The 24,952-nt window shown below is 37.4% G+C and overlaps 1 protein-coding gene across 5 annotated transcripts in view; it reads left to right on the top strand.

Moving 5' to 3' along the window:
- The window catches only part of CCSER1 (coiled-coil serine rich protein 1), a 719,834-nt gene that overhangs the window by 168,414 nt on the left and 526,468 nt on the right, over positions 1 to 24,952 (top strand). For all 5 annotated transcript variants that reach the window (XR_007766366.1, XM_050895848.1, XM_050895851.1 and 2 more), the window contains exon 8: positions 6,532 to 6,652. Coding sequence is in view for 4 of the 5 variants with exons in the window: in XM_050895848.1 (XP_050751805.1) it covers positions 6,532 to 6,652 (121 nt within the window). In the remaining variant the exon portion in view is untranslated. The remainder of the gene's footprint in view (positions 1 to 6,531; positions 6,653 to 24,952) is intronic.

Here is a 24,952-nt window from a genome sequence, read left to right on the forward strand (position 1 = left end):
TAAGTATTCATTTGGCCAGTATTGTGAAATGTAGCTGTTTCTAAGGCACAAGAGGCCCTAGAATAACTGTTGAACTAATAATAAAATAGAGATCCGTTTAGTTTCCTTTTTTTCCCAAAGACCATCATCAAATCTAGAATCAAGCAGCAGGAAAATTAAGCTTTTTTATTATTTTTTAATATTAGGCTTTTTTTTAAGTAGATGGGCAAAAATGGCTTTCACACAAAGTACCTTGACCTTTTGTGTTGCCTTAAAGAGACTAAAAGTGTCTTTGGGCTTTAGAGTTTAATAACAAAATATTGAAAGACTTTGTTGTGTTCCTGGGACTGAGAAAAGAGAGTATGGAACTGAAATCATACCCTTGGTTTTGCTGAAGTGTTTCATGCAGGTGATGTTTGGGGTTGATGAAGAGACAGGTCTGAACAGTGGTTCTTTTCTGAGCCCACTGAGTGGACCAAGAATATCAGAGGACATGTCTGTGTGGTGAGGAAGGGATTAGCATGGTGATTAATCACAATTCTTACTGGAGATGCCAGAATTAATAGACGAGATTTCAAGATCCTCTCTTACAAACTATTTCTAGTGTCAGCAGCTTTCCTGGGAAAATAGCTTGTTATGTGTTTTAAATGTTCCTTTTTCTTTCCTCAGCTCTTCACTTGTCCTCAAAACTAGACTAATCTACTAAAGAAATTTACAGTAGATCCTCTATTCCTTTTTGTTTGATTGAGTGGCTTTTGTGGTGTTGTTTTTTAGCAAAATCTCTGTCTCGTGTAACAGTTCTTTGTCCTGTGTTTCCCTTATCTGAAGAACCTGCATATAGGTTGCATATCTTGCAGCTCTTCCTTGTCCTTTGTTCAGAGCACCTCAGAGGGTGGCTCATTTCCTGAGCCTCATCATGGCAGAGCTGCATTTAGGAAACAGTGTGCCAAAATGTAAAGGCCTGCACTGAGAATTGGTGCTCTGGAGTAATTAAAACATATCTCTGGCCTTCAGTAGTAAAAGGAATGTGCGATTGGATACTTGCGATCCAGATATTGCTCTCCCATACTTCAGTCCCCTGTCTCCTACAGTGGCAGTTGGCGGATATTTCAGGGGAGAGTATTTAACACCTTCCATGCTCCTGACTGGTTGCCTTGTTTTTTACCAAAGCAGAAGTTTTTTTGGTATAAAACAGCAGTTATTTCTGGACTTGATCTGTCTCTTGAACAATGAGAGCTGATTATTTTAAACTTTACAGGCACAAGTGTAAATACTTTGACTTGTCAGAATAAATGCCCAGCTTTTTTAAATCTAGAAATACTTCACTGTTTTTGTCTCCCTGTGTCATGAATCCCTTATGCTTCATTGCACACTGCATATAAACATTTCCCTTCTGTTTTCTCTAAGGAGGTAGTATTTGCTGCTAATTTCATCTGACCATCACTTGCATCTTGTGTGAAGGGAGACTTTTTTTTTGATAGTGAGTGGTGATAAGCAGATATTCTCTCTCCTCTATTAAAAAAGAAAAAAGAAGGGAAAAAAAATGTGTACAATTAGCAGTGTTTGAAATAGACACTGTAAATGACACCCCTAGAGCTTTAAAAATCTTTTTATTCTCCAGAGATACACATTCTATTCAGTAGCTGTTGAAGGCTTCCGATTGTCCTACTATTCAGGGAAATAAAAAAATTTCACTAGTTGGTTCAAAGTAGAAGAAAAGTGTTTAATTAGTCATTCTCATTGTTCCTGAAAGAAACAGCAACAAAAAAAAAAAGCTAACCTTTTTCTTCTCCAGGTGTAGACATCTGTTTTGATAGTGAATGATGTTCTGGGACTGCTTGAACTAACTAGGGTAAATCCAAGCCAGCACTCCTAGTGATAAATATATGGGGTACTTTTAAAACACTTGGCAATGGAAGAAAACAAACTGTATGCATCACTAAAGTATAAACTGAAGAATCTGGGGAGAAATCATGCAACTTCAAAAGCAGTACAGATCTTTTATAATAGTAGTATATGAAGTTAGACTGTTTGTTTTCTCTTTCGGTAGAGTTGTCCTTCATATGACTTGTAGTTGGTACGTAGTGTCTTTTATTTCACTAAGAAAAATACATTTTTTTAATGATAATACATAGTAAAGATGTTACTCCAATTCTGTTATTTCACTGCAGTTATTAGCTGGTTCATGCAATGGTTGAATTGTGAATAAAGGAGATGCAATGGTACTGAAAAACACCATCTCGCATGCAAATTACTTATTTTTTCAGAAGGTATTCAGCATGTAACACATTCTGAGATACTAAATATTAGTGTCTCAAACTTAAAGAAATTGCTACAGGTAGTATAAAATTAGCTGATTGTTTTCCTTGATGTTGATACCTTGTACAGTTTTTTCCACACTTCCCGAGTTATGCAACAGCAAGTGTGATAATGAACCTCTACCTACAATATGTACTTAACGTTTGTGTGCCATTGTAAAAATGTAGCAGATAGATGGGAAAATTTTTCTTTATTGGTTTCTTTATTGGAGCAGTAGATATTGTGTACTATGACTTCAGTAGGGCTTTCAACAGTGTTTCACATAAGATCCTCATAGACAAGCTGTTGATATATGGGCTAGATGAGCAGAGAGTGAGGTGGATTGAAAACTGGCTGAATGGCTGGGCCCGGAGGGTGGTGAGCATGGAATTAACTTGCACACTCACGTCAGGATTAACATAATAGGCTGGGGCAGCTGTTTACATTGATGGATTTTCCAAACACCAACTCAGATGATTGAAAATTCTGCTTTTCTCTATTTTCCTTACCAATTCATGTGGTAAGGCTAAATTTGTAAAGTTCTTCCTGGCTGTTTAACTGCAAGTTGGACACATGAGAGGATTTATGGTTAAAAGGGGTAATCCCTTCGTGTATGTTGTGGTTTAACCCCAGCCAGCAACTCAGCACCACGCAGCTGCTTCCCCCTCCCCCCTCCCAGTGAGGTGGGGAGGAGGAAAGGAAAAAAAAGGTAAAACTCATGGTTTCAGATAAGAGCAGTTTAATAACTAAAGTAAAATAAAATATAATACTAAGAATAATAATAATATAATAATAGTAATTGTAATGAAAAGGAATATAACAAAAAAAAAGAGAAATAAAACCCAAGAAAAGACAAGTGATGCACAATGCAGTTGCTCACCACCTGCTGACCGATGCCAGAGCCACGATCCACGCCTCCCGGCCAACTCCCCCCTGTTTAGATACTAAGCATGATGTGCTATGGTGTGGAATATCCCTTTGGCTAGTTGGGGTCAGCTGCCCCGGCTATGCTCCCTCCCAGCTTCTTGTACGCCTCCTTGCTGGCAGAGCATGGGAAACTGAAAAGTCCTTGGCTTAAGATAAGCGCTACTTAGCAACAACTAAAACATCAGAGTGTTATCAACATCATTCTCACACTAAATCCAAAACCCAGCACTGTACCAGCTACTAAGAAGAGAGTTAACTCTATCCCAGCTGAAACCAAGACAATGTAATTGTTTGACATTCTGAGTTTTGTAATATATTGAGGATCTAAGAGATTTGGATTCATGAAGAGTACGATATGTGTAAGCCACTTGTAGATAAAAAATGAAGGTGTAGAAAAGAAGCTACTCTTAAGAGAAGTTTGAAGTGTAAAATGAAAGCAGTCTCCTTAAGTAAAACAGTGCCCATCCCCATCAATGTTCAAGTTGAGAGTCCACATTCAAGCACATTCTTATTATTTTAATGCAAGTTCTGAACAGATAATAAGAGAATACACGCCAGTAGGTGAAAATTACTTGCTGCTGTGCTGTTGCTATTTCATGATATTTTAGTTAATTATACTGTCCCATAGTGACTTATGACTGTGTGCACAGAGACTTGAGATAAAAAGGAGGAATTGTAGTGGTTTTCAAAAGCCAAACCAGAGAGTATCGCTGTCTAGAATGGGAGGATAATAAATTCCGTGAGCTCAGAACACTGGATGACCACTGGGTTTGTCTTCTGCTGTAAATCAGGAGATTACACAACTTCTATATAGCATTAATTATTAAACCAAAGCAATTTCACAGTTTTATTCATTCGTGAAATTTCTGTAAAGGGTAGGAGACTAGCAGTGTCTTTTTTGTTACTTGTGATTTCCTATTTTATCTTTCTTTGTAACTGCCCTGATGGAAAGTGGCTGATCTAGGGGAAATCCTACCCTGTGATGCTTCCATAGTCACCAGACCCTTTACAAGTTCTAAAGTAATAACTAGGTATTCAAGTGGTACCACAGGTCTTTTAAGGAAAAACACATATTTGCTTCATCCTTTACTCTCCCTTTTTTATCAGTGTTTCAGGTTAAAATTCAGGTGCTGAATATCAGTATCGCCCTTTGACAAACCTATCTTTTTACAATTCTTTGACTGTAAATCAAGAGTCAAATAGACGTAAATGTTCTTATTTGCACATATTCAGTCACTGGTTGTAATGAGAAGATACTGTTTTGTACATTATTTGGTGCCCACCAAACAGCACCTTGCTAGTAGGTGGTCTGCTGGTTGCATGTAACATAATAGGATAAAAATCACCTAAAATTATTTTCTTATGTAGTCTCTCTAGTTCAATGTATTTTGCTTTAGTTCCCTCCTTAATTTGTTATCTATGAAGCTATAATGTATATCCTATTTGCATACCTGTAGGCAATATAGCAAGTTCTCTTTGGGTATGACCATGTTTTGGAGATGGGTGTCTGTGATAGTGACAAAGTTTTGAGTAGCGCCGGTTCCAAAGAAAAATGAAGGTAAGGTTTCAGTACCGGTCATCTTATGTTTCTTAGTCACTTAGCACAACGTGCACATTAATATTTAAAAATACAAGCATAAGCAATGCTGGAGAACATCAGATGCATTAAAAGTAATTACATGTACTCCACAAAAAGAATTTCTTCCTGCCAGAATCTGCCTGTGCTCTGGCCATTTGTGCTGCTTGCTGAATGGCTCAGAATTGCTATGAAAACAAAGACCTTTGCACTTTTCTGACCTTTGTAGAAATATCCAACCCTGTTCTGACCTGTTCCTTAAAATCTACTGTCTAGCTGCCTTAAAGCAGCAGTTATTGCTCCAGGGTGTTCGCTGGGCATGCAGTGTATCTTGTTGATGTGTGCTGAATTCATGCTGAATGTAATTTGAGTGCTCAGGGTAAAACACCACAGTTAGTTGTTCTTGATCCAGTCAAGGCAATATGGCTGAAGTTTTAGTCCAGTTTTGCTTCTCTTGTAAGGGGAGTGTAGGCTATTCAATACGTATGTTGTCTGTGGGCAATAAGGAGGCACATGATTGTGGAGGATGGAAGGTAGGAAAGTCTTCAGAAACAAGTTTTCCATTGATAAATAAATGCCACAGTTCAATGTTCCCAGATGTCACAATCTTCCGTAAATGTATGTACTTGTAAAATAGGTTCTTTCTGGTTTTGAATTGCTGAGAATTTGTCATGGTCATCCTTGTTTTACAGGCTATGTTATTGGCTGTGTATGTGCATGTGCACACTATAAAATAGTTCTGTATGTTATACATGTAAAATACTGTGTGACTTTCTGCTTAAAAGATAGGTCACTACATTTCTTCTTGTTTATATATGACATATAATAGTACCGTAAATGTATAATATAAGAAGCCGCTGTGCTTTGTTCAATACAACCAGCTCTTAATTCTAGCTTTTATTTGGCTCGTAAAGGTACACCTTGGCTGTAAAGGAAATCTATACCTTCAGAATCAGTATGAGTGGTGACTGCTAAGTGATAAATTACTAGTGACACTTGCAATTTAGAATTTAGAATATGTATAACTGTTAACAAATACAGTTGTCTGTTTGGAGGTCAGGAACTTTTGGGTATTCATTTATTAGTGCTAATTGAGCCAGATGCTCAGCTGAAATATGTGATCATTCTTCTAGCTCTAACTATCATCTATCATCTAGCACAGTAATAAATAGATAATTTGTATTAACGGAAAGCGTGAATCGATATAGCAGATATCACTCCTAGACCATTTGGATTTGGCGTTTTTTGGATTAAAGTGAGACGTAACAGTTGAAGACAAAAAAAATCACTAACCAGATTTTCTCAAATCTATTTTCTTACAAAGTCTGAAATTTTTGAAGGTGGGAGGTTTGTCTGAAAACCACCCATAATTTCCACTTTCATTTTCAGTTTGTGATGAAAAAGGAAAAAGAAGTGCACTATATTCTGATATCATTTATGGAAATATGAGTCCTTTTCAGAGTCAGACACACCAATGAGCTGGAGCAGACTGACATCAGATCTTGTGCTAGGTAAAACTTAGTGAATGATGATGGGGGTATCAGTCTATGGGGAAAAAAAAGTGCCAGCCAAGCACTTTAGGAAATGTGAAAAACAATGAAGTTTTCATTGCAGGTGACCACAGTGAAGTCTGATTAATCATTTGCATTTTTGTTTATCACAGTATGATTTGATTATATTTTTTTCCTTTAAACATTTAAAATACAAACTGAGTTCACTCTTTAACGCTGAGATTTTTTTTATCTTTGCAGTTTGCCGGGAAGACTCATACCAGTCGATAGTCTCATGTGCTGCTGTAGTACTTACCCCTGTAGAGCCGACAGTGGATACAAGGAAAAAAGAACAGACAATATTGCCTGATGTGTCTAAACAGTGAGTTATTCAAATAACATGATCTTTTATAAGTGCAATTGAAACACCAGGCCAGATTCTTTCTTGTGGATGTGCATATACGCCTCCTTTCTGTTTCATCAGTGGTTACACAGGCATTTCCAAAAGCAGAAACTGGCCTGAGGCTAGGCTGCTTCTTTTGTTCATTAGCCTAACTTTTTTCCCAAGGCTTTTGATAATGAGGTATATAGAGGGAAAGGGCATTTATACTCTAAGAAACTGACTTTTTAACAGGCTTAATAAGGTGATTCTTTTGTTTTAAATAGCCCTTTCATTCTTGTACAGTTTTTCTAGTCAGTAGCTGATTTTTAGAAAGAACATAATTCCTAAATGCTCTGCTGATCTGAGATATTTCAGTATTTTTCAGTGACTATTTTACTGCTATGATGTGAGATATGATGGCATCTTCTTCTATTTAATTAAATCGACTGTAATTTGATATCTTGCATTAGATGAGAATCATAACCACAGCATGCGCAGTAACATTTGTCTTGCAATACCAGGCAGGATGGTTGTTTCTTAACAATTGAGTCCTTGGAGAATGAGAAGAACTTTTTTTTCATGAAAAGAAAGAAAACATAATGGTAATGCTTTATCACAACACAAACTTGGGGTCTGTGCATTTTAAAGTGTGGAAGGTAATTAAAAACCTCACAATGGATAATACGACATCATTATTGGTCCTTACTGTTTATGTTTAGTTTTCCAGTTCTCTGAGTATATACAAATTTAGCTTTGAACTTATCGATAAAGTCCTAGCTTGCATGCCTATTACTGTAAGAAAATGAAAACATCCCCCACACCCCCAAAAAAAACCCAGAACCCCAAAACACCACTAGTGGATTAGATTAGATTAGATGGGATGTGATCTTGGTACAGATCTATGGCTTAAGTCTGTATCTGACTGTGGCATCTTTCTCAATCTGGTGATAAACCTGTTTCATCTAGTTTACCTGTACTTAAAATTTAACACAGTATATTGCCTATCATCTAGGTATTACTACAATGACTTAATGTTTGAAATACTGTTAGCATTTAATTGTTTTAGTGTTTCAGTCATATGGCTCTCTAAAGACTAAGGGATTGGAAAGGCAATGGGCTGCGGAATACTGTGCTGAAATCCAGAATAATTTTTGTGGTTAGTTCAAACACTAAACGGCAAGCATGCCCTGTTGTTTGATTGGCTTTTTCCTCTACTATCAGCAGTTTCAGCATTTCATAATCCCTTATGAATTCAAAGTAAGGAAACTCCTGTATCTGTTTAGCATGTGCTTGAAAGCTGAATGATGCCACCTCCTAGATTTTTTTTCCTTCACCTTATTGGTATTAGCAAGTGTTCTGGTGTGCTTGGTTTTTAAATTTTTTTTCTTTACAACCTGACTAGTGATATCTTCTAAGCACATAGACTTAAATCATGCTTGTCTTATGCACTCAGAGGTCTCAGAAACATGCTCTAACCTCTGCTACTTTTCCAATTTTCACGTCTAAAAATATGACTTCTGGCTCTGGAATTCTTTCAAAAAGAAACGAGCTTGTGCTTAAACAGATTAAATATATTTGAACTTCTTCACATGAAACAGCATCATTGTATTAGTATCTTTAAACCAACATTTCTTACAAAGTATATTGAAAATGAAACAGAAACATCTTGCTGGAAAACTTTTGCATGTTGTTAGAATGGGAATTCAGTAAATATTGTAGAAACCTTCAAAGTAATGGTAGGGGGGTGAAAGCATACAGCTTCAAAAAAATCTCAAGCATTGTGAAACATCAGCATACCTTTCGCTTCTCTCATTTCACCTGGTGCTTTCTACACATTTTGATGTGTTGATCGTTCTCCCCATATCCAGTTTTAATGGAAGCAAAACAGGTCCCAATTCCTGTGTCTAAATATCCAGTGTCATCTGTCTCCAATCTAAACATCAAGCAAGAGGAAGCCCTTAGCACATGTTGAATTCCATTGACTTGAGTGCAGAGTCCATGTATGGGCTGATCTGCACAGGTGAATTATAATTATTGGTATTTGTAGTTACCTCTATGGGAAATAACATTGACGCTTTGATTTTTATGCTTATCTTCATGTACCTGAACGGTTTTGACATGTATGTTCCAAAATTGTGCATATCGCAGAGGGCTGAGCAGTGGCCAGCCATTGAGGTCTTGTAAAGAGAAGTTGCTGCCTTCAGGGCCTTGGACAGAGTATGTTTAGAATAACTGATGCTTTCTGAAACTACGTAAGGAAGCAATATGTAATCCAAAACAGATAAAATACATATTAATGATAAGATGTTAAACAGTTACAAATAACTAAAAGTAATTATGTTGTAAACCACAGTGGAATTATGTCCAAGACCTTCAGAACACAAGAAGCTGTGAAGCCTGGGCGGGGAAAAAAAGCCTTTAATGGGAATTGTATAATATTTGGCTAATGATGTTATTTTGTCTTAGAAAGAAACTGTTTAGTGGCTTTAAATAATGTACTGTATTTGCTTAATGTAATTTTATTGTAAGCTTGCAAAGAATTGTGCCAGAAGTGGTAGCAGCAAAGCTCTAACGATTCTTTGAAGTGTCAGTGATTAGATGTTATCAGGATTGGAGGAATAAAAGGCCAGTTTTTTCCCCCTGTATTTTTTCTTGGAAGCTCAAAACATTTCATCAGGAAGCAATTCCTTAGTGATAGCTAGGTAATTGCTAACTCTTGTGTACTTGTGCACTGGGCAAAATCCCTACCTCAGTCATTCAGCAGGAATGCACTGGACTGAGTAATGTGATAGCCACAAAATAAGCAGAGAAGGCTCTGGCCAAGCAAACATCTTATCTTTAGCAGCCTGGGAGTGACGTCCCCGTCATAAGAAGCATGAAGGAACCTGTTTGGTGAAGCTGTAGCACCTGCAGGAGGAAGACTAAGTCCTTGCTAGGTGCTTTGGCCATTATTCTGTGTTGCCTTGAAGGCTGTTGGAGTACAAAAGGGGTTCGCTGCTCTTCTGTAAATATGTGTTTTGGAATGGGGGAATTTCTCTGTTTTTTTATAGAACAACTTCCTGTTTTCTGCACTTGGCAAAATATGCTTTCAGTGCTCAGCTGGCAAAAGCAAGAGCACCCCTTTGTAGCTTTTGTCCTTCCACTCCACAACAGACTGTGATGCAGAGAAATATATAGTCTGAATGCCAGTGTGAGGTCAGGACGAAAAACAAGAAATGTGAGCTCTACCTTACTTTGTCCTCTGGGCCCTCCACTTTGTCTAGGATGTTGCATTAACTTTGTTATATTTTGTAGAAATACAAGACTTAAAAACCTCATGCTGTCTTAACAGTTTAAGTTATCAAGGCCTCTTTGTGTTGCTGTAGTGATAAATCAGTCAGTTGCTCTTGAAGATGCCCAGATGCTAAAACAATTTGAACATTTTTAACAGTGTATTCTGTTTGCATAGTCCTAATTTTAGTCCTTCCTATCTGAATTCAAATATAAAAAAATCAGCTGCCGAGACAGAGCAATGGCATGAGGAATCCTGCCTTCCATTTCAAGTTCTTACAAGGGAGCATGGGAAAGAAGGCATGGCCCAAGGAACTGGATGTTATGCTTTAAAACAACTTAGCTTCAGCTTCTCTGGCCAAACTATCAGCTGAAAGCTCACACTACAAGGGGCAGTGTGGAAAAAGAAGTTTCTCAGACAGACGTGTCTCTGAGTAGACAATGTTCTGCTGCTGTGTGCTGTTCATATGTAAATGCAGAAAACCATTCATGTGTGACTAGTGCTTGAAAAAAGTATAGCAAAATTCAGGTGCATCATTTTTAATTTATGGGATTTAAAGTTAAGCAGGTGCTTAGTACTTCATTTGATTGATATCTTTGGATATGACTGCCCTGCAGTTCAGAATAGCGATGGCAACATGTAGCCCTCTGAGCTGGCCAATTTAAAGCTGATTTGTGCATTGGTACTTCAGCTGCTGTCAAGTTTCTGATTTTGATTTTTTTTTCTTTTTGAAAGATATTATTTGCTGTTAAATTGTTTTTGGAGCTACAGATCTTGTTATGTCATGAAGCAGACACAGTAATTTGCCAACTGTTTTCTATGTCAGAAATATTTTCCTGAGCTTTAGGGGAGATTTCCAGATGAAGATCCTAGGTAAATGATAGGAGAAGAGGTTATGGTTTTAAACTAAAAGAGGGTAGATTCAGACTAGACATAAGGAAGAAATTGTTTACAATGAGAGTGGTGAAACACTGGAACAGGTTGCCCAGAGAGGTGGTAGATGCCCCATCCCTGGAAACATTCAAGGTCAGGTTGCTCGGAGCCCTGTCCAACCCGACCTAGTTGAAGATGTCCCTGCTTATTGCAGGGGGGTTGGACTAGATGACCTTTAAAGGTCCCTTCCAACCCGAACTACTCTCTGATTCTATTCTATGATTTTAAATGCTACAGCTCCTTTGGCAGTTCTTCAGACTCTTAAGAATCAAGTTCAGATTTTTCTTCTGGTAAATGCATGAATGGGCCTATGTAGTGGGTCGTTTCAATATTCTGTCTGTGCAAAGCTGTTTAACTTGTACCTTGCAACTGTACTTACCTGAGCAAGATTCTCATGCATGAGTTCAAATACATGAGAAGGCTCCTTGGAGTCACAGTGACTAGCTGGGTGCTTACAGATGGGAGACAGGGTGGTTAGCGGGAGAACTATAGCTTTAATGCCGTTCTGTACTGCACTCTTTAGTACAGATACTCAGTTTGACATCTAAGAAGGTTGTGGTGCATATATATCCTGTATTTGCTAGCTGCAGTAAGTATATTCCAAAATTTAGGAGCTTTTTTCCCCTCTCTGAGATCTTCAAGTTGTAAAAATGTAATTGTTACATCTGAAGACACTGATAATCCTTTTTGACTCTTGCAGCCTTGCCTAATTCCTTTCAAAAGGAGTTTAAACCAAGCTGATTATATATTACTCTTCACTTATTTCAGTTGCAGATTTTCTTTTTCTCTCTCTCCCTCTAATTTTTTTGGGGGTATTTTGATAAATCCCAGGGAAGACATTTTTTGCCTTAGAGTGACAGTGTTGCTATTTTACTTCTGTAATTTTTGGTGCTCCTTAGTGGTCACATGAAGTGTGGTCTCTAATGCAGCCAGGTTGTCAGGCAGTGGTACCCCACTGCAAGATTTGTGTCTGCTTTGACAGTCCACTCAATAAGGCATGTTTCAGTAGTGTGAAAAATGAACGCTTTTCAGACTCGTTTGGACAACTTGATAAAAGATGATTGAACTGTTTCAGTTTCCTGGATAATTGGGACGATGCACTATGAAAGCATGTGTCACTCTTTGGGTAATATGGAGAGGATAGGGATGCCCAGTGTTGCTCTGGAATGACATTGGTTTGAAAGCTGTGGTTCCAGCTCAGCTGAAAAACAAAAGACACGTCAGCTGAATTACAGTATACTTTCCACCATAACATTTTAGTGATAGGTAAGAGGTAGAGGAGGTAGAATTTATATGCATTTCTTTAAAGCAGGTACTTTGAAATTGAGTAAATGTAAGCAATATGCTTATGCTGTCAGTGGTCAAATGCACCATTAAAATCGCTTCCTGGACTAGTAGGAATCAAATATGTTTCTGCAAGAACCAAATATGTTCCCAGAATTGCTTGACACGCATGGGTACTGGAGGTCCTCCTCGGGGAACCAGCCAGGCCTGAGTCTCCTGAGGGTGCAGGCCAGAACGGTGGGGCATGCACATGTGGGTCCAGGTCCCACCCGTCCCCTCAGGGGCTGCTTCCTCTGCTTCATTGCGCCATGTCTGCTCCCAGCACCCCTGAGGAGCACAGCTGTCCCTCCTCCCTGCCGCTCGTGCTCCTCACGGGACCATGGAGCCCCCCTACTTTATGGTCCTCTGTTGGTGGGTGTGTGGCTCTTTCTGTGTAGATTTAAGGATGGCTAAAACACGTTAATGTGTCTCACAATGGGAAATTTTGGTGTGCTGTCTCCTTCTCGTACGTGTGGAAACTAGTCATGAGTGCTGCCTGTCTCTCAATGGACAGGACAGATGCAGGTATTACTGGTGAGGAGCATAACCTACCTTTCATGTGACAGGCCACCTGCAAAGGCTGGAAATTGCAGTAGATGTGTTTGGGAAGGTAATTTCCCAAGTACAGTAGGATGTTTGATTTACTTTAGACCCTAGTGAACAGGTGTGTTTTGCATGTTAGATATGCATCTACTTAACTAGGATATATAAAAGTCTTCTGAAGAAACATGGGATGAACTGAATATATCTTAGTAATACATGTCAGTTTCCTTTGATAAAGTTATGCTTAATGAAACAAAGGTGTTTTTATTTTTGAAAAAGCAAACATTTCTTTGAAAAATATTTTCTGCTTGGTTTTTGAATCTTTAATCTTTGTACTGGCAAGAAGAGCATATTAAAAATATGTAACTCTGGCTGTCACTGTGCAAAGAATTAGTAAATACCCAAACCATAATCAGGATCACAAACAACAAATTAACTCTTTGTTTAAAAGGAACCACTAAGCTGTTACATTTGATTAAAAACTCATTTTTGATTATTCTGATTCCCTGTCCCTCTGCAATAAAACAGAGAAAAAACAAACCATAGCCCATGGCCATAACAATTCCATGGTCTCGTTGTGCATCCTGTATTGCTTTTTGCACATGATGGGAAAATGAGTTATTTTGCTGTACTTATGTCTTCTCTGAAATAGGAAATATTTCAGAAAATAGGAAAAATATAATATTTACACTTCTTTTATTGTATGCTATTCCCTAACCCTAACTAGCTGAAACTCCTACCTGACATTGCCTCTTGTCTAGGCTGCTCAAATTGGTAACCTCTTTCTGCTTGCTTTGAGGAAAAACAAAACAATAAACCAGACTCTGATGTTTCTATTTTTTTCTCTGTCTGGCCACTGCGAAAAGGAGAATGATTTTGTACAAACAATTATAAAATAAATAACAGTTGTGCAAAGGAAATATAATTGCACTGCAAAGAGAATATGGAAGAAACTTTGTATCGGGTTGTAGAATGTAAGCATCATCAGTTCTCACGTTCCTTCTCAGTCATAGCAACCAGCAATTTATGGGAAAGATTGACAGAAAACAACCTACATAAGTATTTTAAATATCTTAGGCAATGGTTTGCAACCAAAGGATTAAGAAGTTCTGCACAGCTTGATTTACTCTTTAGTTGCAAATGTTGAATAAGCTGTTTTTTGAGAGCCACTAACTAATTGTAATTACAGGACTTAAAATTTTCAATATCTTTTCCTGTGTGGTGGTGAGTAATGCAGGAGGCAGAGGAATGATGGGAATTGTCCTGTGGAGGAAAGGTGTTATGTAGATTTTATCTATAGCCCTGCCAAGGAAGCTCTGATGCTTTGCAAATATGGTCATTGTTTGGAAAGCTTCCTCTTCCCTCTGAGAAGAGACTTGGTTTCTAATGGACAATCGACCATAAGTCTTTCAATCATTGCCCTTAAAGTATTACTGATGTGACTGAACTTAATGGCATTTCATGAAAAGAGATATAGATAGAATGTTTAGCACGGTGCTTAATGAAGTCCCTTTGAATCAAAACATGGAGGATCAAGAACACTATGGTATTTCCAAGTTGAGATAATTGTTGTAATTTCAAAATAAGACTAGTGCATTGTATCATTGTGTAGCTAATCTTTGTTAATAAAAGAAAATGCAGGAAATAAAAATGTGTAGGGATAATACAGCTTTGCTGAAAAGTGATGTGTCTGAGCTCCAAATGGTGAAAATTCATATAGAACTTTTGGAGTCAAAATAGTTATTGTAAGTTACATTGGCAGAGAGTATGACCAAAGCTGACTTAAAGCATAGGACTGTACAAACTAAGGACAATGCAATTATAGTCATCTGGAATACAAATTTCCCCTGCTTCAGCAGCAAGCAATGGACAACATAACTGCATCAATGGCTACAATTTCTTAACTAGACCTGAAGTCATAAGAAAAACATTGTCACCACATCACAGTTAAATTTAGAAAACGGCAAGAATAAAAGATCACTTTGTTCCATTTACATCCCTAAACTTATATACCTTTAGGATATCATAATGTCATTCTGGGTTTGGCCATCACTCTAATAAGAATGTCCTTCAGAGTAAGATTATCCATTTATGTATCAGACCTGAGACAATGTTTTTTATTCCTAAACTAATTAAAATCTGCGCATTCCCATGCATCCTTGTTTTCTTTGTTCTCTGTGAATCATCATATTCTCCACTGGACACTTCTGCAATAGTGGAAGCTTTAGTCATCTGATTTGCTTGTCCTTCACATCCAGAAATTTCACAAAAAGAAATACCTCAAGATAAGTAATTTTGCAGTATTTAATTAGAGATCTTATTTGAAAAGATGCCAGTTGTCATCCAGATAGACATATAAAGGCAGGTGCTTAAGACACACTTGGTTCAAAAGTGGAAATTTTATCCTGTGTGTACTGTAGTGTCTAGAAGTTTCTGCTTTATTTACATTACAGAGAAGTATGAGTCAGACCACCAATATCAATCGAATCCCAAAGTGGCAGCCTAACACTCGGCAACCAAGAACTCTTCTAAGCTAATGGCCTTGAGCAATCATTGCAAAATATTCTTGGCATATACATTGTAATTAGAGCAATGAACCATAAGACAGTTATGACTAGATAGGACATTTGTTTGAATTTGAATTTTGTGCTGAGATGTTTATTGTGTGTTGAAATGGGAATGATCACATATATATCAAGACTCCTTAACCTCTGGAGCAAGTCTAAAAGGAGATGTAGTTGAAGTAAATAAAATCTTACCTGGTTCCTTGAAAAGGATGGTTACTGTAGGCAATGCAGGCAGAGATGGTTGAGAGGTTCTAAGAAGCTGAGCCACTGGAACAGGCTTAGGCAATTGAACATCAATTATTTTATCTGGAGATCCACAGCTGAAGAGTTGCTGTTCTAAATTATAGTATTAGTCACATACAGGGTTCATTATTCTAATAAAATTATGATGTTTTCCATTATCCTATGTGGCAGCTGCCTAAGCCCTGTAGAGCACACCCATCGCTGGGATGACTGTACAAAGCCACTCAGACATAATGTCTTTCTGAGCCAGGGTTACAGTTGGGCATGTGGAAAATGACTCACTCGTTTACTTGGGATTTAAAAAAAAAAAAAAGTTCCCTGTGGAAAACAGACTTCATTTTCATCCAGCCTGAATTAATGTCCAACATAGACACTCAGAACAAGCATCGTTACTCCCTCAGTTTCATGTATTAAAGGAGATCTACAGTTTTTATTTAGCAGAGACTTATTCAAGGAGCTGAAAGTACTTGATTTCGGGGCAGCGCAATGAAACCTTAAAACAAATGCTGTGGTCTTACTCTCTGGTCTTTTTCCTCATTTCAAAAAAGCCATTTTTATGGTAGTCTAAGTGTAAAGTTAGTTCATATGCACTTATGTTGTATAGTGGTTGTTAAATTTGTATTTCAATAATCAATTCTTGTAGCATACTGCAGCAATTGGGAAGGCAATGTTAAATCCTATTGTTAACCTCGATGCCTGGTTTTGCCTAATGAGAATTTACAGTTGCTGTGAGACTTCACTGAAGGAACATGCTTTTAAAGTACAGAACTGAGAGCTTTGGGAGAAAGCCCGTTTAATTCAAATGGGAAGAAAGAGAGAAGTGCCAGCTATGCCCATTTATTCCTTTTTCTTGTATGCTAGTATGTCCAAAATCTTGAAAGGATAAAGAAGTTATATTGCTGTAAAATTGGGGCAAAAATATTTGTTAAACTTGACTTCTTTGACTCAAGCTTGCACACAGTTAAGTGAAAGTGCTTAGTCTTAGGTAACCACTCTAGAAACAGAATTATACTTTCTGGTATGTAAAACCATTGGCTGTTGCTAAACCATAATTAAAGTTCTGTTTGAGGCACAGCCAGTGGTTGTATTTTATCATCTCACAGGGAAATTAAGGCAGGTTTGGGTCCGTACTTTTGTGCAGCAGAAACATCAGTCTGAGGTAGTGTTCTCTAAATGCTAAAGCGGGGTGGGGGGGGGGGAGAAGGGACCAGGGGATCATTTGTTTTGTAATTTACAAGTCTGTGGTGTTTGTATTAAAGCACAACCCCAGTTCTTACAAATTAGATTTCAAAGCATAATTGCAGCTCAAATATAAAAATTAATCAACTATGTTATTACTTGTGAACAATTAAAGCATCATAAAATAGAAAACAAATATGAAGGAAATATGCTTGTACATGTAATGCTAGGATTGTGAAGTACTTAATTTGGTTAGACAAATGCATTGTAGATTAAAACTAGAAAAAACAGATCAAGTACATAGCAGAGATGCATTTGTTTCACTTTCACAGTAATTTAATAATATCTCTGAAGCATAACAAAGAACAGCATTTCTTGGTAATTTCTTACTGTCGCTGGAAGGTGGGGGAAAGGAGGGATGTCAGGAAAAACTAGGTAGATTTGCATTTATGGTTGCATGGTATAGCTATTTGATTATGCTGTGCTGTTTTATAGCTCATTGTATGCTTCCAATGAAAACATTATCAGGTATTCTTTTGAATCTGATCAGTGAAAAACAATAGTGTTGTGATGGTGCTGTTATTGGTTTTATTGAGGGGTTTTCTAAACCATGTATTTTGCAGAACATTCCTAAAAACCATCATGCTGTGCAGTGGCTGTATTAGAGTTAACTTTGTTAGAAAATATAATACTCTGAGTCATATTATCGTGACTTAAATAGGAATACCGCTGGAGCAAACTAAGTTCAATCAGCATACTGCTTAAAAATATAGGAAGTGTTTCACGGTGCTTCAAGTTGAGATATTACCTGCATCCTGGAGGGAATGAATTATGTGGAAAAAAAAAACCCCATAACTGCATGCTATGTTTCGCATACCATTAGTGGGATTTCACTTTTTATTTTGCAAAACTAAATGGGGAGAGATGCTCCAGAAGTATGCGTAATCTAAATATTAGTATTTCTAAGAGCAAGATTTGCTCTGTTTTGCAGAGTGAAAAAGAGACATTAGAGAAAGGACAGAAATAATTTTAAGAACGATCTCCTTACCCCCACCTCCAGCTCCAGCTTGTTTTGTTCTTATTTTTTCCTGGAGGTAACGAAAATATAGAGGCAATATCCCTCTTACTCTTGTATGTACATTTTCAATGTACTTATCAATAGCCCTGGGAGCAGGGATTTTAGTAACCAATCAAAATCTATGTTTACATTGACTATTGGATATGCTGTGATTTACTTGCATGGATTTACGGATAGCAGAGATGGAAGGCTATAGCTAAAAAGGTGAAGTGGTACTATTGCTCTTTGTTTTTCTCCTCTTCCCCCTCCTGGCTTTTTCCAGTGAATACAGTGGCTGTGTTGGCCACCATGTGGGAGACATTAGACACCTACAGCATTAAAAAAAAAAAAAGGCAAGCTGGGAAATGGGGAGGTAGGAAGCAGAGAAGATAAAAGTGAAAGGACACTGCATCAACACATTAGGACACATGCAGCATTGGTGCAGTTGGATTGAGACATAAATTTGCAATTATATTGCAATAAAATTAAGCTGTAAAGACAAAATATTATACCAAGCAACAGTGAATTTAAAATAGCTGAATGCTGCAAGAATTATCTGTACATTTATGAAGTGAATAAAAATAAAAGTTCTTCCTCCTGTGCTCCAGGAGCAGGGTAAAGGTCTGTTGTACTAAGGAGAACGACTAGCCAAGCTGCTTTTTATCAGTAGTAGCTGCAGTAGCCACCATGTAAAAAGTTCGCTGATGTTTGTGAGGGAAGAATATTTTTTGTTTTTCTTTTCCTGTGCCATACCTGTAAGTACTTCATGTGCTTCCTGCACCAGGTTCATTTACTAGATCTTTGTGGATATGGTAGGATTTTATTCCAATTGTTTGGATTACAAATTGTTTTGCTTTTGGTATTTTAATCCTCTCTTTATCATTACACAATGGAGTAGTATGTAGCTTTTGTAGCACATGAAAAATATTTGCTGCTGCTACATTGATTAAATACGTAACAGCATGTATTGCAAATATATCCACCTATTAATAATCCAGATTTAGAGCTTCCATCACAGCAGCCCACAACATCAGCTTGTGTACAGCTTTAATAAATGTTTCCAAAAAAGAGAAGCAGGGAAAGAAAAAGAGACCGGTGCTTGCATCATAACTGTGAGGTGGTTTTTTCAGAAGCGTGTACATATACGTCGAAGTATGACATAGGCTGCAACCTGCAGCGCTCTCCCTTTTTTGCTCCAACATCAGCTGTTTTACATGTTCAGCAAATCCCCCAGATCCCAGGAGGATTCCTGGGATGAGCAGGACAAGTAGGAGGAGGGAAACATGGATAAGAGGTTACTGGGAGTGAGCTATTGGGAAAAATCAAGGGAAGCACAAGCAGGGGAAAAAGAGGGGTAGCTTTGAGGTAAACTTTCCCATGTTTTAATGAGTCATGCTTATAACCTATACTCTTGGTAAAACTCTCTATCTGTTTGTTTATATAGAAAGCCTATAGAGTATTCACCCAAAAGTATGGTAATGTTCATCTGACTGTTGTACTGACCTAGTCCTCCATCCCCAGCCCTTTATTCAAACTTTTTAATATTGATTTTTCAGGAGTATTCCAGTCCCACTTCCAATTATCTTTTTATTATGCCCTTTTGTATAATATACATCTTTATATACAATCTTAGTATAAGCGCAGGTTACTACTTTGGAAGATACTGAGTTGAAAAGGACTCATCTCTCCCGGCACTAGTAAGTGCAGAGGTGACAGAGACCTCAAATCAGAGCCACAAAACAACCTGGAATAAACGTTATGAGAACCATTCTTTTATTTTAAAATAAGCTTCTTGTACTTTTGATTGCACCAATGTAAATGTCTCATGCACACAGTTTAAAGGCAGAACAGGAGAAAGAGAAGTCCTTTTTGACAGATGAACGAAGTGGTAAGGTGATGTCAAGTTATTTTGTCCTACGATAGCCCCCTATTAATGGGGCTGTATTTTGAGCCTTATTTTTGTAATCCTATTTTGATCTTAATCTAATGTTGTAGTCGTATTTTTCTATTTCTTATCTGGACCTGAATAAAGTGATTGATATTTTTGACCGGAAAAAATTAAGTGTTCTAGATAAACACTTTCAGAGATACGGTCTAGATAAACATTGCTATATTGATTATTTATTGTCAATTCTGACAAAGTGTATTACAGCACTCTAAAACGTGCCATGTACCTCCGTAGGTAAATAAAAACCTCCTCGTTTTCTTGTCCAAGGAACAGTGCATTCTATTTGGGATAACTAATGGAGGAGCTAGAAAATAGCATTTATGGGTCAGTGAGAAAGCACAAGCATTCAGAAGTAGAATTATCATATTACTTTTTAAATCCTGTGCTGGGGTTGTGGGAGCAAATATACATATGTCCTGGTTTCAGCTGGGACAGAGTTAATTTTCTTCTTAGTAGCTGGTACAGTTCTGTCTTTTGGATTTAGTGTGAGAATAATGTTGGTAACACACTGATGTTTTAGTTGTTGCTAAGTAGCGCTTATCCTAAGTTAAGGACTTTTCAGTTTCCCATGCTCTGCCAGCAAGCAGGTGTGCAAGAAGCTGGGAGGGAGCAGAGCCGGGGCAGCCGACCCGAACTAGCCAAAGGGGTATTCCATACCATAGAATGTCATGCTTAGTATATAAACAGGGGGGAGTTGGCCAGGAGGGGTGGATCGCTGCTCAGGCATCGGTCAGCAGGTGGTGAGCAATTGCATTGTGCATCACTTGTCTTTTCTTGGGTTTTATTTCTCTCTCTCTTTTTCATTATATTCCATTTTATTACGATTATTATTATTATTATATTTTACTTCTTAAACTGTTCTTATCTCAACCCATGAGTTTTACTTCTTTTTTCTGATTCTCCTCCCCATCCCACTGGGAGTGGGGAGGAGTGAGAGAGCGGCTGCGTGGTGCTTAGTTGCTGGCTGGGGTTAAGCCGTGACAACATAAAAATAGTATACAAAATATATTTAATATCAGATGGACTTGAAATGGAGTAATGCAAGTATGATGTGTAATAATAAATACTATTTGTAACTGTTTTCAAGTTCTCTACTCTTCCACTGTGCTGCAGTTTAAAATTATACACTGCCGTTAAAATTCAAAGAATAAATACAGTGCTGATACAAACCAGATTATTTTATTTAAGAAAGCTTAAGTAGGCAAATCATCATTCTTCATTTATTATCCTAGAAATTACTTCTCTTTTTTAAAGATGTCACCTAAAACCAGGAATACATTTAGAGAACCTGGAATTCAGTCCAAGTACGTTACAGGAATGAATCACAAAGCTGAGCCATAGTTCAGAAAGGAGTCATATCCCCATTCAGGTTGGGAATTTTGATATGAGCACTAGCAAGTCTTGTTTATCCTCATATTTAAAGTTGAAATGACTAAAATTCACCTGTTCAAAATAATATTTAATGCTTCCAGCTTTGTGCTATCTACATACTTATTCCTGAATTTTTTTTTTAATGTGTTACTACATAATAAAATACACTAAATGCTTTCAATTCCGAATTATTGAAAGTGAACTTGAATTTGTAATGAATGCCTGATAGACTTCAGGGAATCCATAATTTAGATGGCAACAGAACATGCTGACTCCAGCTACAATAATAGATTATACTTGAAAAGGCAACAATTAAATACATATAATAGAGTGGTTTTGGTTACTATGGGAACAGTTAAAGAAAGGTTTTTCAGCACTACAAACCACTGTGTGTATACAAGAGAAATTATGTTCTTCTGAGTCAAAGAAGCTATGAAAGCTTTCCAAGGAAAAGACTAAATAACATGAAGTGTTTGAAGCAAAAGCTTTTAAATATCTCTCTACAGTATGTAGGTGTTTCTGTGTTCCCTCTTCCTGTTTTTCCCCCATTTTTCTGCCACTAATTTTTGGAGTTAGAGATTTTGAGTTGTGTAGCAAAAAGCGCTTTGCAAAGAGGATTAGTGAATGAAAGAGCAATGTGGATGAGTTACTTTATTTCTGGGGCCATTTGGAAGAGATCTAATCCTATCTCATAAATCTTACTTAGATCAGGGCATCTGTACTATAGCTTCACACTTTCTTTAGCATACTTTTCTCTTTATTTTCTTAACCTGGAAATAATGAATGCACAAGCTAGAGGACAAAGAAGTAGGGAAAATTGTCAGTTCTATATTTCACTAAAGTTTAAGTGCTTTCAAATAGGATTGCACAGTCACATTATGCATGTTATACTTACTATTGCTAAGCCAGGTGTTAACCTTATTATTTTTATTATTTTTTTGGCTCTAAACTTTATCATCTATATCTCAATTTTTATATTTGTTAAAAGAAAGAATGCCAGACAGGGGGAGTACTTCTAGCATCAAGTTTGCAGTAGAGCGAATATTAAATAAAAGCATTTAAAGTGTCTTTTATACTTGATCTAAATCAGAGTTTTTATATATCTATTGAGGAAGCTTTAAAAGCTTAATAATCAGGAATGCTCAGTCCTGTACTGAAACTGGCACAATCTGCAAGAGTTGGGAACATCTGAAATTTGGTCCCTTGGAGTAAAGCAAACTGTAGCTGAAGCCAATTAACACACTTACTTTCATGATATGACAATAAGTTTAAAAAGGAGAAGGTTCTTTGATTTCTTTTAAAAGAAATAAACTGTCTGGAAAATATATTATCAACGGTTATTTAAATATGCATTAAACAATACTGTGTTATTTCTGTGTATCTCTTTCAAACTCCAGATATGGGAATGTGTTGACATTGAACTACAACCCAGCAGTTACATAAACTCTGCTAAATGTGTCATCTAATTTTCTGTGCTTACTTGTGAAGTGAGAGTGCCTGCCTTTCAATGTGAAGTACCATACAGCTTGTTTATTTCTAGTACTGAAGTAAGAGTACTGTACATTGAGAAACACATGTTTAGGGGCACTAAGGATATATACTTAAAAGTCTCCGTCTTTTGTTTTGGATGTAATATTTATTATGAGATTGATATGCAGCATTTTTCACAGTTGTACACAAGAAAAAAGGACTCTGTATTGTTGTGGAAAATGCTTCTGTATCGTTACTGAGAGACCCGGGACTAACTGACATTATGTGTGTGCAATCACGAGTGAGAGGAAAGTCTCTAGATTTAAACTCGTTTTTGCTTGTTTGGGACCTTTACTGTGCCTGTGTGTGCAGTTCCTGTTTTCTTACAAGTCACCTTTAAAAAGTGAGGAAGTGTTTTATATCTTGCAGCCACAGTGTTATAAACTGAAATTTTCTGGATTCTGCATTTTGGGGAAGGAAAACACATCTCTTTACAATTGCTTTTCACTTTCACCCATATTCGTTTGTTTAGATCATTTAATAACCTTAAATTTCTCAGTCTAACTCCAAATTGCTGTCAAGAACGAATGAATAGAAAACTACTAGGGCGAGATAATGCTGGGTTTGTTTGAGCTCAGTGGCCTTCTCAACTTCCTAAATATTCATTGACCTTGACATCCTCCTCCATGAAGAAAGAGGATCTGGGGGCTGTGAAGCTAGTAAGTTATGTTACAGATGGTTTTGTGCTATCTCTGTTAGTAGTCCTCTGCGAAATTCCCACCGAGCACTGCTGCAGAGGCCATACGCTCCAAACGTATAGCTGCCATGATTATTATGTGCTGCTTCATTACCATCCTGAGCCTATTCAAAGCCATACTGAAAAGCTGATGAAATTGCCTTTAATGGGAATTGAGACAAATCTGTTGTGTTGCCTGCAGACAAATTGCTAACAGAACTGAAATGAGTTTAGGGCTCAGCATTATCTGTTTGAAATACTTCCTTGTTTGAGCCCTGTTTCCCATCATCTAGCCTGGTAGTATCACTGATAGTCAGGGAACAGAGCAGCGAGTACCGGCACTGCTCGGCTGGCTGTGCCACAGGCTGGGAGGAACGGGCACTGATGTACTTCCTCCGGCAGGAGAATACCTTTTGTAGCACTGACAGAAAGCAAGGGCTGTTTTTCTTTGCTTGTTGACAGCTGCTTCAAAGATGACCTTAGAACGTGTCAAAAAAAGTAATAAAAGACAGACAAGAAGTCTAGCTTTAGACAAGAAAAGATAATGAGTACATTTTTATGGATTGCTTTCCTCACTTGGGTTGGAGAAAGCTAACTCATGCTTAGCCTTCACTAAGGCTTCATAAATGGGGTTACAGGTACTCCAGTGATTTTTGTGTAGTCAATATATCATAAAATGATTAGTTTCTTTTTGATGAAGTAAAAGTGTCCTTGCATCTATTATTCTTATAAGTGGCATTGGCTTGATTTGCCACATTTACCTGTTTTCTTAAATGACCTTTGCAAAGTAAGTAAAGGGCAAAACGGATCTTTCGGAAAGCTTACTTCCGTGCACTATTTTTGCTTGCACTGGCTGTGGAGGAAGCATACTTCTATGGAAAGTCTGGTAGAGTCATTCTTATGGGACCAGCTAATTAATTTGGGTTTTTTTATCTTGTTTTAAAAATAGGTATTTATGATTTTCATACATGTGCTTGTGTGATAGTCAGTTACCCTTCTGTGCTGCAGTTTGCTTAAAGTTAGCCCGACTTAGATGAAGGAAGCAATTTTCCTTAATTCCGAACCAATTTTCCTTAGACCCTGAACACTTTCTAAAATATTTTCCAAATATATCTTCCTTATTATATCTAATGAAATAAATTCAGTAGTAATTAGTCAAAACTAAGAGCAGAGATTATAAATGAGTTTACTTAATAATACATCACACTTCCCTGTGATCATCTTCAACCCAGTAGCTATTGGAAGCAGGCAAAATTTCAAATCTATTAGGGAATACGTATAAGCAATGTATCTTCGGGGGTCTTTAATTGACCGTACATGAGGTTCATAAGGGTCAATTTTGTTGCCCACATTTTCTTTATACCAGGATAAAACCAGAATAATGACACAGGCTTAGGGAACTCCTGATAATGCAGAAAGAATTTCATCTACTCATTTGCTGCATTTTCATTGGGGAGAATGGGGAGAAATACTTCACACCAAATGGGATGCCTGTGCCATCCGCATTGGATTCCCGTGTACCTTGCCAATAAATCAGGCTGTCCAAGGCAGTTCCATTGCTTATCCTCAGAGGTGTCTTGTCTCATAACAGTGAAGCTTCAGAGACATTTCTTTTGAAGAATTAACATATACAACTATGCCTGTAGGTGTCAGTGGTTC

The sequence above is a fragment of the Gymnogyps californianus genome, chromosome 4 (assembly GCF_018139145.2).
Source record: "Gymnogyps californianus isolate 813 chromosome 4, ASM1813914v2, whole genome shotgun sequence".
Taxonomy (NCBI): Eukaryota; Metazoa; Chordata; class Aves; order Accipitriformes; family Cathartidae; genus Gymnogyps; species Gymnogyps californianus.